Source organism: Ranitomeya imitator, chromosome 8 (assembly GCF_032444005.1).
Source record: "Ranitomeya imitator isolate aRanImi1 chromosome 8, aRanImi1.pri, whole genome shotgun sequence".
Taxonomy (NCBI): domain Eukaryota; kingdom Metazoa; phylum Chordata; class Amphibia; order Anura; family Dendrobatidae; genus Ranitomeya; species Ranitomeya imitator.
Window position 1 is genome coordinate 137,907,810 of NC_091289.1, and position 13,345 is coordinate 137,921,154.

General features: G+C 46.7%; 1 protein-coding gene across 1 annotated transcript in view; it reads right to left on the reverse strand.

Annotated features, from left to right (window-relative positions):
* MFSD14A (major facilitator superfamily domain containing 14A) overlaps positions 1-13,345 on the reverse strand; it is a 52,248-nt gene that overhangs the window by 13,798 nt on the left and 25,105 nt on the right. Inside the window, exons 6-7 of the mRNA XM_069737417.1 lie at positions 13,192-13,306; positions 10,382-10,600 (exon numbers count right to left, since the gene is read on the reverse strand). Of these exons, the coding sequence (XP_069593518.1) occupies positions 10,382-10,600; positions 13,192-13,306 (334 nt within the window). The remainder of the gene's footprint in view (positions 1-10,381; positions 10,601-13,191; positions 13,307-13,345) is intronic.

The following is a 13,345-nucleotide window of genomic DNA, read 5'->3' on the forward strand; positions in this document are numbered from 1 at the left end:
TAGCGTAAAAGCAGACAGCGTCACTAACTGCATAACTGACAGCCACCTATGTCAAGTAATGCATGGTCAAACATAAGCTGAAAAGGCCAGGTCACAACAATGTATAGCATATGATGAAAAAGCTCAGTTTGGGTAGACACTTGTGTAAACCTGTGTGCACCAGTCAACAGACCCCAAACTAAATCCTTTGTGTGGACCTGCCATGACTCTCCAGAGTGAAGAGAGCACCAGCACTCTTCTATTCAGTCTCCACAGATATGGAGGCCACAGGCAGGGCCTTCCAGGGATGGGTGTGGGACCTGATTGCATCTATAAGATATTAATGGCATGCCACAAATGTGTAAAATGGGAAAAACACCTTTGAAAGAGTTGTTGAGGACTAACAGGGTCCAAAACTCGATCAGTTGATATATGCTTTGGCAGCAAGCAGATGATAGCTATGTGGCTGCAGACTAGAAGAATCACGCCAATTAAAGTTTTTATCCTCTTAATAGATTGCAGTCATCATATCATATGGCACTGTGTACTTACAATTGCTCATTTTGCCTTTCTACCCAGTTAGACCTAATGGAAATAGAAGAACTATGACATCACAGGATTAAAAACGGACTAACTGAATCCTTGTAAGCTCTATGTAGAAAAAGGAAGTCTCTTTTCCTCACATGAGTCATGATTAGAACTACAATTCTACATCATTGCAAAGTCCCTGGCAGCCCAACTCCACCTCCTCTTCAACTCCTGGAACAGCTGCTCCTATCCCCTTGCTTGCATGTATCTTGGTTTCCTTTTGTTAGTGAGGCAGGATTGTAGTAATAATGATAACTCATGCAGGGACAAGAGACCTCCTCTTTCTACATAGAGCTTAGAGGGTTTCAGCTAGTCTTGTTTCAATCTTGTGATGTCATAGTCCTAATTGTAAACAGAAGAATTAACTGGGTAGAAAGGCAAAATGAGCAATTTTAAGTACACAGTGCTATATAATATGATTACATCAATATACTAAGAAAATAAAAAAAATTGATGGGAGGAGGAGGAGTGCTTCTTTAACAGCTCCCATTGAAGTGAATGATGGTTATACAGCAGTAGTCTGCATCAGCTATATCAATGTTAGTACTGGACAACCCCTTTAATGATGGCCCATTTAAAAAGGTATTTTCGCGGTGTACACTTCTGTATCAGGAGATAAGTGATGTCACATCTACTGAATAGGACAGGTTTACAATATGAGACATGACAGGTTATCAGCACTCGTGACGTCACCACATGGGGCCCGCTCACCTGTGGGAGTGAGCAGACTAGAAATCTATGGAGAATGACACCCAAACATTAGGTAAAACTAGGCCTGAACATGAGGTTTAACCCCTTAGTGACAGAGCCAAATTTTTGAAATCTGACCAGTGTCACTTTATGTGGTAATAACTCTGGAATGCTTCAACAAATCCCAGTGATTTTGAGATTGTTTTTTCGTGACACATTATACTTTATGATAATGGTAAATTTAGGTTGATATGCTTTATGTTTATTTATAAAAAATATCAGAAATTTGAAAAAAATGTTAAAAAATTAGCAATTTGCAAACTTTGAATGATTATCCCTTTAATCCCGATAGTCATACCACAGCAAAACATTAATAAATAACATTTCCCACATGTCGGCTTTACAACAGCACCATTTGCAAAATGTTATTTTATTTTGTTAGCATTTTTGGAGGATTAAAAATGTAGCAACAATTTAAATTTTTTTCAAGGAAATTTACAAAATGTATTTTTTTAGGGACCTATCCATGTTTGAAGTGAATTTGGGGGTCCTATATATAGGGAAATCCCCACAAGTGATACCATTTTAAAAACAGCACCCCCTGATATATTGAAAACTGCTGTCAGGTCGTTTGTTAACCCTTCGGGTAATTTTCAGGAATTAATGCAAAGTGGCATGATAGGAATGAAAATATGTATTTTTACCACCTAAATGTCACTAACTTCTGAACAGGTTACTACAGCCGACAGACTCTAAGGCCGCTATTTGGTCATGAATTGCCATGGCAAACATCAGGACCACAAAATTATGATCTGAGACCACCAATTGGGATAAAGAGGAAGCTCCCACAGTCTGTTAACCATTTATAATGATGTAGTCACTATTGACAGCAGCATCTAAGGGGTTAAATAGATTTGGACGGTGCAAACACTGATCATGGCTGATGCAGCAAGTTGTCAGCTATAGTTGACAGCTGACAGCTACTGGATTGTCACCTGTATGGGGATATAAGTCGCTTATATCTCAGGTCAGTTAAAAGGCGTATTGGCGGTCACTAAGGGGTTAAGACACTAAAATGTTTACACAGTGAAATCGCATCATAAAGACATAGCATCTAATAATCTTAATAATCTTCATTTTTATATAGCGCTAACATATTCCGCAGCGCTTTACAGTTTGCACACATTATCATGGCTGTCCCCGATGGGGCTTACAATCTAGATTCCCTATCAGTATGTCTTTGGAATGTGGGAGGAAACCGGAGTGCCCGGAGGAAACCCACGCAAACACGGGGAGAACATACAAACTCTCTGCAGATGTTGTCCTTGGCGGGAGTTGATACCAGGATTCCAGCGCTGCAAGGCTGCTGTGCTATCCACTGAGCCACCGTGCTGCATCTCACTGCATGCTCACATCAAGATGTTGCCATGATTTAGGCACAGATGTTACTAATGCTGCTCTGAACACGTCTGAATATCAGGGTCCCTGCACGGACCACAATTTCTACACTTGGCAATGGGTCTCCAGAGCTGAAACAAAAATCACACATATGGGGCTGCCGGGATGAGGCGAAGATTTCACACCTCACAGGCAGCGATAAAATGAGTGCACAACAATGAACACATGTGATAATAACAGGATTTTTGGTTGCTTACCGTAAAATCTGTTTCTCGGAGCCTTCATTGGGGGACACAGGAAACCATGGGTGTATGCTGCTGCCACTAGGAGGCTGACACTATGCAAATAAAAAAGCTAGCTCCTCCTCTGCAGTGTACACCCCACCGACAGGAAGTAGGATATTCAGTTAGTGAGAAAGCAGTAGGAGAAGCAACGTGTAAAAGAGAAAGAATAATAATAATATAATAATAATACTCTATATTCATCTAGCGCCAGCAAATTCTGCAGCGCTGTACAGATTAACAGTTTCAAACACTCAAAGAGTGTTCAAAGAACTCAAACGTTAACAGTATAACACAATAAACAGAGCTGTTCAACTTGGGAGGGTGCTGTGTCCCCCAATGAAGGCTCCGAGAAACAGATTTTACGGTAAGCAGCCAAAAATCCTGTTTTCTCTATCGCCTCATTGGGGGACACAGGAAACCATGGGACGTCCCAAAGCAGTCCCTGGGGCGGGAACAGCAGTCAACTCCAATCTAGGTCAGAGGAACTCACCACCGTCGCCTGCAAGGTCTTCCTACCTAAGCCGGCATACGCCTAAGCTAGGCATGGAAGATTCGCGAACATGTGGAGGACCGATCATCGGTCTGTAGATGTGCAAGGCAGAGGCCCTATATGTGCACGGCCGGGAGGCGCCCGCTGCCCGGGTAGAGTGCGCCTTAAAAACTGGAAAGAGGAGCACTGCTCTGACCTGGTAAATCTAAACATTGCTGACCGGATATTGCGGGCATACGTCGATTTGGAGGCCGGAGGGCCTCTCTACGCCGAGCCCTATACTGAAAACGGGGCCTTAGCTGAGTAGATGTACCTCGCCCTGACCGGTAGTGTGATGAGAGAACGCTACAAAGGATGAGTCCGAGCAGGACGAAGGGAAGGGAATCAAGAATGATGAACAGAACCATGGAGAACCTCGGCAAGGTAAGGGCAGAGTACTGAACCTGTGATCCACAGAATGTACAAAACTGCTGCCACAGACTCTGGAAGTGGTTGAGAGCCTAAAAAGAAGGTATAAAACGAAAAAGGACTCGCCCCTCGCAAAAATGCAGGAGTGTCCGATGTCTTGAAGAAAAAAGGAAGACCTGGATAAAGGCTTCCATAAAATAAAGGAAAGCACACGCGGTCCAAGGAGGACCCTGTCCCTCCGATGACCCCCTTAATTATTGGTTCAAGTTGGAGACAAACTGACGGAAACCCTCGGAAGGCAAGCTGTGAGGGACTTCCTAGAGGATAAGTCCTGTCACGCCTTAAGCAAAAAGATCCTTCGGAAGGGCACCCTATAGCTAGAGGTCCAAGCAGCACCTGCATCCGCGGGGACGGATACCATGTACTTCCTGCAGGAATAAATTAGTCCACAAGGACAGCGATTTTCTCCGATCGGACTCCATGAAGGGTGCCCTGATGGAGCAGCTTAGCCCATGCATCTATAAACCTTGCTGTCTAGGTGGAGACAAAGGTAGGGTACAATGTAGCGGCGGACACTTCAATGGTCGACCTTGCCATGGACTATTAGTCCGTCGTTGGTATCCTTGAGGGATGTTCTCTGTTGGAGAGGAGGACTGTATCGGTGGAAAAGCTGGAAACTGAAAGGTCCAGAGACGGAGAAGAGGTCCAGTTCGCAGTAAGCTCAGGAGAGAGGGAATATAGGAAAACCGAGACGCTTCCCTCTTTGGAACTGTTGAACTAAGGATTCCAAGAGAAAACCCAGAAAAGACCATTACATTGAAATGACAAGAAAAGACTTGAGAGTAGGGTACTGGGAACCTGCTAGAAAGCATGACAAGATGGGCATTGATAGGCACAATCGGACATGAGCAGTCAAGGGAGGAGAGTCCATGGAAAACCTGGAGTATGTCAATTCCATGGCAGGTTGGCCCTAGAAGGAGTACATAGGCCCCAGAAAAAAAACAAAACAAAACTTGACTGCCAAAAGGAAGATCCTTACCTACGACGACATGAGTGACCCTATCCATCCCGGACCCTCTGGAACGGGGAGAGGATGGAAGTGTGTGGATCTACTTACGTAAGTATAAGATACACACAAACGAGGATAACAGTGAAAGGGATACGAATCCTGCTGAAGGAAGGCACGTATTATCACAAAAACCCATCATTGGATCCAGGCGTATAGCAGACTTGTACACTGGACGATGCTTGCATGGAGTAAGATCCAATTCCTATCCGAGGTGGAAGAATCTGTTCCTGCCACAGTCGGAAATAAAATCCTGGAGCTGCTCGGGGTTGAATCCAGTGTCTGTAAGAAAAAAGAGTTAAGTACAGACACATAAATAGGAAGCTCTGTATTGAGGTAGTTCAAAGGCCCCTAGGATAGTGCCGTTAACAATCCTGGGTCAAGGTATTATATGGGCTCTGACTCCATAAAAGACATCCAGAACGTATAATACTGTAAATCCTATATGATAGGAGTAACGCACTGGATAGTGCAGACAGATCTAGGACAGCACTGTAAACTGACCTACTGGATAGTTGGTGGTAGGCCCGAATAACCGAATGGAGAGAAAAGGTCCCTGGGGAGCAACACGCAATTAAGGCCCAGTGCGTGGCTGAAGAAAAACTGCAACCAGTCGGTACCAGACACCGGCGAGTCCGACCTACCTGAAAGTGGACTGGCCACTTATGCTGCCACTGAGGTCCATCCTTTGGCACCGAGATCCGCCTTGAGGTACGTGGTAGATGTTCTGTTTAGCTGCTAATAGACCACAGACGTTATTGAACGTGAAGCACACGATAAAAGTTGCGCCTCTGACTCACCTGAATGCGGATTGTAACTGCGGCGGCACCCAACCAGAAGTGATAAATACCGGGCACCTCTCTCTGAGTGGTGACTAAAGGGGAGCCTAGGCAGATGCTGCAAAAGACCCTTAAGAGAGTGATAGAGGGCGTTTCTGACATACCTGACTCTAGATCAAAAGAGCAGGACCAATGCAGCAATCGATCTCGGGCACGTCTAATCCACTGGGACGACGGCAGGTATTGACAATGTGTCTGGAAGATGACATCTAAAACCTGGATAGCGGATAGCACTGCTGCAATCGACGGGAGGAGTAGGGGAGTGCACCTGACTTACCTGAATACAGTACAGAACGCCGGAACCACTGCGGTGGTTAATCCAAGACACGACTGATCCGTTTCAAATAACATACTCTACCTGGAAGGTGGTGCGTGTGAAACCTGGATGGCGGATAAAGTACTGCTGCGATCGGCTCCCGGTATCCTGCGACTATGGCAGATAGCGTACGGCTGCGATCGGCTCTCGGTATTCTGCGACTATGGCAGATAGAGTACTGCTGCGATTGGCTCAGTATCCTGCGACTATGGCAGAGGAAGTACTGCTGCGATAGGCTCCTGGTATCCTGCGACTATGGCAGATAGAGTACGGGAGAACCCTGGAGAAGGGTATAGGCGAGAGTTGATTCTGTGTTGCGGTCTAGGTCATGATACCTGACGGCCTTATGCAGAATAACAGCTTTTGTGTAGTAAGCCGCAGCACGGAGTCTGTCTTGAAGTATGTCCTGCCATGCTCATTCTCCTGAAGGTAGAATAGTAGGCTTGTCAACAGAGAGCCAAAACACTACTCTCTGTTGTGCACCTGAGTTCAAACCTTTGCGCCTGCGATCTGTGGTCAGATTCTTTATCCACTGAGCCACAGCAGACGTTGCTGGGAAATACGGACTCTTAACCAGCTGGAAGTCAGGTCTGAACATTGCAGTCGTGCAGTGGGTAGGAGCAGCTCCTCTCTCTGCTTAGAGCAGTGTAATGGTTGCATCCGGAGGGGGCTGCAGGAAGATGGAGGGCGGGTGCCTGTGAGCAGGAGAAATGGAAGCGTTTGATATGCCAGGGCTCTAGCATCGCTGTGTGTAGAGAAATAGCTGAGGCTCCCACCGTTGAAAATCAAGGCACAGGTCCGCAATAGCAGAAATCACAACAGCAGAGACTCCAAGGAGAAATGTGCAACTGAAACCTCTATGAAGAGAACGCCATATGGCAGGCTTTATAATGGTCCATCTCCCTGTGGAGGGTGAGGGGCGGACCGTGGCACAGATGACGGCAGCGTGGGGCATACTACCAAACCCCGCTGGTAACTGCACGGCTCTAGGGCACTTATTACACCAGAGACTGCACGGCTTTAGTACTACTATGCCAGTGACGGCTCTAGAGAGCTACTACGCCAATGATTGCGCGGCTCCAGAGGACTATTACACATTACGCCGGTGACTGCATGGGTCTAGAGTACTGATATACCATTGACTGCTTTAGAGTACTATTACGTATTACACCAGTGACTGCATTACGCCAGTGGCTGCACGGGTCTGCACGGTTATAGAATATAATTACACCAGTGACCGGCTTGCATGAAAGGAGGACGAGAACACCCTCCTATAGGATTAGGCATGGTAAGCATACCTACTAAGGAATGCCAGAAGGTTAGGGGAACAGGAGAGATGCAGAGAGGAGGGCCAAACAGCTAAGCAGCGCTACTCACAGCAGGTGTAGTATCCTGTAGTCTGCTCCAAGGTTGTTAACTGTGACCAGTATTAGGACACAGGTCCAGGGCACCAGCATGAAGATGGAGGCGGGGAACCCGGCCGGTGCAGAACACACTGGTTGGAAAGGACCAGCACGTAGATCAAAAGGGGGAGGAGGGGGGGCCTTGGCGCGAACAGCCACCGGGTCCGGAGGAGAACGCTCCCCAGCACAATAGCCGTGATCCCTGGCCGAATGGGGCGGCTGGGAGTAGTGGGCGGAGCTAGCCGCTTTGTATAGAAATGGGGACAGAGCAAACCGCCTGTAGTGGGAGCACCAAGATGGCGCCGGTGGGCGGAGAATGCGGGGAGAAGGTTGTCGGGCGGGAGAAAAGCCCGCCCGAACAAACCGGAAGTGGCAGAGTCGCGGCACCGGATGTAGGCCCCGGCCGAAGCCGGGACCTAAATTAGGGGCCGGCGCCGCCGGAAAAGAGAACCGCGGCGCCGGAGCAGTGAGCCGCAGGGACTAAGCAGCGCGGCAGCCTGCCAAGGCCGCCGCGCAGACACAGGACGCACTGCAGCCGCCGAGTGGTGTGGGCGCAGGGGAAGTGGCGCGGCAGCCTGTTAGGCTGTCGCGCCGTATGAGAAGACCTCGCGGCTGCCGAGCAGTGCGGCTGCAGGGAGAGCACTGCGGCCGCCGAAGGAGGAGACAGATCCAGCATCCCTAGCCTTCTGCAGCTAGGAGGGAGCGTGGCCTGAAAGGCCGCCGTGCGAAGAGATTCTGCCCGTGTGGCTGGCACTGGGACCCCTCATAAAAATAAAGGTAAAAATCGTGCATTTCCAAAGGGACATCTTCTCCCCCACACTGCGAGTGATCTGGGAATGGGAGGGGAAAATACTCACCTAAACATCCCACGCAGTTACTAACCTGAGGGGAATGAGACGTCCTCGTCACCTCCAACCGACAGGCTCTGGTGGGCGAGTGGGTGGGGGACGGAGCCAGGACCGGACTTCTGAGCACGCTTGTGTGCTAGGCTCTTGGTCCTGGAGAGGGATCTATGAGGATACGGGGTGGCAGTACACGCCGTACTCATAGTCCGCTTTGTGGGACTACAGGTGTGACTGTTCACCCTGTATCCCTTCCGGAAAACCTGAAAGAAAACGACGCACATTGAGGTAGATAAGGGTCTAATGAAAGACCCGTGTCCACCTCCTACTGACACTAAGCTAAACTGAATATCCTACTTCCTGTCGGTGGGGTGTACACTGCAGAGGAGGAGCTAACTTTTTTATTTGCATAGTGTCAGCCTCCTAGTGGCAGCAGCATACACCCATGGTTCCTGTGTCCCCCAATGAAAGGCGATAGAGAAAAATCCACAACATTCCATTAGTTGTGCACATTCAGATGGAAAAACTGCAGGTTAACCACACCGGATGTCAGTGGTAGATCCACATACATCAATGGATATATTGGATTTGTTTCAGCAATCTTCATATTTACTCCGTACATTTTCTGTGGTTTGACCACAGTATGGCGCTGACAATGCAGGGAACCTGACAAATAAAATTTCAAATTCATACACTGCATATTTTATTTCTTTAAGACCAGAAGTGAATGCCATGAGGTGTGTATGGAGGTAAGCTGAGAAGAAGAAGCACAGAGCCACATCTCCACTACATAAAGGTCATTCATTCCAATAGATATAAAACGGAGACCAAAATGCAGATCTCAGCGTCAGCTCAGGGCTTTGAGGAGCCGAATATGCACTTACTGCTGTATAAAGTACGTGACATCTAAGGATAAAGAACACAAGTGACCAGATTAGGAAGGGTGGAGGAGAGTTTATGAATATTCCAGCCTTCATATAACTCAGATCGGCTGCCTCACGCTCTCAGTGCCGGGAGGATGTGACTAATATGGCTGCTTCACTGGCTACCAATACCGCACACCGCTCTATTGGAGTAGGGGAGTGCCGGTCCTCCATGAAGGGAGTACAGCACTGGTTATCGCTCCATTACATTGTGGGAAACCTACACAGTTACAGACAATCAATACAAGGAGGAAAAGGCAACGACTTCTACTATAAAATAGTGCACTATTTAGAAGTAAATAGGAAAAATTGAGAGGAGGCGCCTTCATAGAGACCACCACAAGCCCAATAACTAAGGCGGGATGCACACACGCACTAGCAACATCGTCCATTTTTTCCTATTCACATGTAAAACCCCATGGAATAAATGGCAGTATAATAATAATTATTAATAATATGTAATAACATTTGTGGGACCTAGCACACTGACTTGCACTAGTCCTTGTGCTTTCCATATCCTATCCATTTTGTACACAGACTTAATAAACTTGTCTGTACGAGCCTTAATAGACCCTATAGCAGAATGTAGGAAGAAATAAAGGGGGAAGTCAATAGTCGACATTTATGAAAATCAGCAAGAAATCACAGAGCAGCGTGGAGTTTGTACACGTCTCTGGTAAATTGAATTCTGCTATTGGTAAGAAAACGTGCTAAAATGAGGCCCGGTGATGCTGAACAGATGTGTTATGTACATAACGAGACCATTCTGGAAAAAAAAAAACAACAACTTTATTTAGGGTTTTCTGTGATTTTGCAGCAAATAATAAAATTCTGGCCCACGTAAAAAAACAAATCTCCAATAAACCAATAAATTGGACGTGTCAGTTAAACATGTTGCCCCTAAAAATGGCAGCACATAATATAGAGACCGATCCCTTCTCCCGTTACCCAACATAGCCAGTGAGAGATGTATACACTGGCACTCGCAGTAGGTCACCGCTAAGAGGACGGGGAACGCTCCCCTTATGAAGACTGCAGACTCAGAGCTACGAGTTCTCTGTTCTCTTTGATGGCTTCTATTAGCCAAATGGACTAGCCCGCTGTCTTCCCATTAGGCGTTTAATAAATAACAAGGTACACAATGTTTTAACTTACGGCAAATGGATCTGCCTGCTCCCAAGAAATTGGAGCCCCCCAAGAAGCCGGCCTCATTTTCTCGGGAAGAGACTCTGGAACAGCCACTAGGATGAAGCAGATGTCGAGCAGAGCAATGGCCGTTGCCAGCAGCACCACAAGAGAGTCCCCGTATGCATGACTCAAGTAGGCTCCAATGGCAGGACTAGTGACCAAACTAGCTGCAAACGTGGCAGAAACCTGCAAAAGTACAGCAACGTTTAACACACCGGTGAGAAAGGAAACGTAAATGCAACAGTATATATAGCAGTGGTCTGTACTGAATCCCTCTACAGCTGTCGGGGGTACTACACCTGCCAGCCCACCCATGCAGCCTGGAGAGATTCAGGCCCAAACCACTGACGTATAGTAAAAGTTGTATGAAACGAGCTTCTATCTTTCCGTGAATAACACCCTGAACAGTTCTGTGCAAATCTGAGGAAATCAGTTTTAGCAATGAAACCACAAGCGCTCTAATGTGCGGTAAGGAACTCTGTAAATAGCAGGGTGTTACGGGGATCATATTCCCCTCACGTCCGGACATTGCAGAGTGTCAGTAACACATGCAGAGTGGCCGACAACTCCACCATTTCTACCATGTTTACATGGGGATTTGCTGTTGTCTTTCCAGAACACGTGAAGTCGTCTATGGAAATAACTAGCAGAGGCCTGGAGCCTCTCACACAACCTCACACGTCACACGGGATTTTCCACTGCAGAACCAGAAAGATACCACAAAATGGTTTCTAACCGGATTCATAGGCTCAGACTCTGCTGTCAATTTTCTTTCATTCTCTGTAGGTAATGAATAGAGCGCCTGTCGGGCACAGCATCCAAACCGCAGATTTTAAAGGTTTTTTCAGACTACTCAAAAATAATAAGCAGCTAAAAATAATAAAAAAAAAAATCAAACACTATTATAGTAAATATGAACGGCACAGCATCAAGCAACCAGAGTACTAGTGCAGGGTTAGGAAAGATATTTCAGTAGGATATTTTTGGAATAAAGCAGAGACACCAATAACTCGACCAAAGTCTGCCAAGTATCGCTGCCACATTGCAAAACAATCCACGGAAATAAGAATCGCGCTGCGACTCCAAAAGTAACATGACAAGCAAATAGCAAAAAGTTCACCTGTGTCAGATTTTTGGCAACTTGCTTGCTGCAGTACCCTAGAGGTCACAATGCGCCCTATGCACTTACACTGCGATGTAGCAGCAACACGTAGTGAACTGGCTTTGTGGCCAAAGTCACCATGTAGCCCCAGCCCAATGCTGTAAAATGGTGGATTTAGAAGCCTCAGATTGTGCTGCTGTGGTTCTTGGACCGTGGTCTTTAATAGGTAGCCAATAAAGACCACAGCATAGGATCAAAACAGATTACCGTATTTACTATAAGACACCCCAAATTTAGAGGAGGAAAATAGGAAAAAAATAAATTTTTAATGTGAAAATGGGGCGTTTGTCTTATAGTTTGAATTTAGCTTACCAGGGGGGAGCGCAGAATTGGGGAGATGCTGAGGGCCCTGGGCTGGGAGGAGGGGGTGACCCGGCGGTGCACGGCAGGAGCCATTTATTTCCCGATGGCGGGCCTCAAGAAAATGTCAGAGGTGCGAAGCAGGGGTGGAGACCCCGCTGCACACATTGGCGGCGGACTTCATTGAGCGGAGATGTAAATCTGCACATACGCAGACACCATTTTCCTGAAGCCCACCGCCAGGAGATCAATGTGTGCACTGGGTACTCCGCTTCAGCTTTGCACAACATTTTCCTGAAGTCCATCGCTGGGACACCCCCTCATCCCAGCCCGGAGACCATGGTATTTCCCAACTCCTGTAGCGACGACCCTGCCTCTTTTATGACCCCGTTCCACTGCTGCCACACCTCCGGGAAGCTACATTCGGACTATAAGAATCACCCCCATTTTCCTCCCAAATTTGGGGGGAAATAGTGCATCTTGTAGTCCAAAAAATAAGGTATATGCCTTAGGGGAAAAAAAAAACCCCCAAAACTTTCAACCGTATCATGGGTCAATGAGAAGGTCCCCCAACACTGCCATCTGAAGATGCCATATCTACGATTGTGCCACATTCTTCCTGGGGATAACTTGGAGACCGTCTGGACGGATCACTATTAATACAGACAAGGCCTGCAGCATAATCGCTTTTCTGCTGAGTGGACACAGTGTTCCCGAGGTGTGCCGAATACATGCATAGCTGTCTAAGGGTGCTTTCACATTGTGTTTAGAAACACTCTCGGTGGCCCTGTTGGGGAACACTTCCCCCATCACCCCTCCGCGCAAAAAAGGATGTCGACGATGCTGACGGGGCCATAGACTGATGCCCATTCTTTTCCAGGGGAGATAAGGGAGCCACACAGCTTAGCCACACTATTTTTGGAGCTCCTTACCATGGCCAGGTATATTCCCTTCTCAGCCATTAAAGGCATGAAATTAAATTTTTATTAATGTGTAATTTATTAAAAATACATAACTTTTGAGTTCTATTAAACACTTGTCTGTCCTGTTATCTTGAAAGAAGAATACAGCAGATGTTTTTTCCTGCCTCTTAATAGTTCCGCAGCGTATCCATGAAAAAATGGCTACATGTGGGTATGGCAGGGGGTTTCACCAGTTACTTACATCTGATGACTGCTGCAGGGGTTAAAAAAACCCCATTCACTACGTTGTACTGGATGCATTTGTGGATTTTCATGTGAAATCAATGCTGAAAATCCATAACAAATTCCCTATATGTCAATGTGGCCTTAAAGACCTAGAATAATTCACATACCAGTCCGTACGCCATGCTTCTCTCATGCTCCTGTGTTATATCCGCAACATAAGCAAATACCACAGAAAAGGTAACGGCGAATACACCAGATACTGAAATTACTGCAAAGTACCACCTAAAAAGACACAGAAAAAAACAATTCTAATGTTCCATA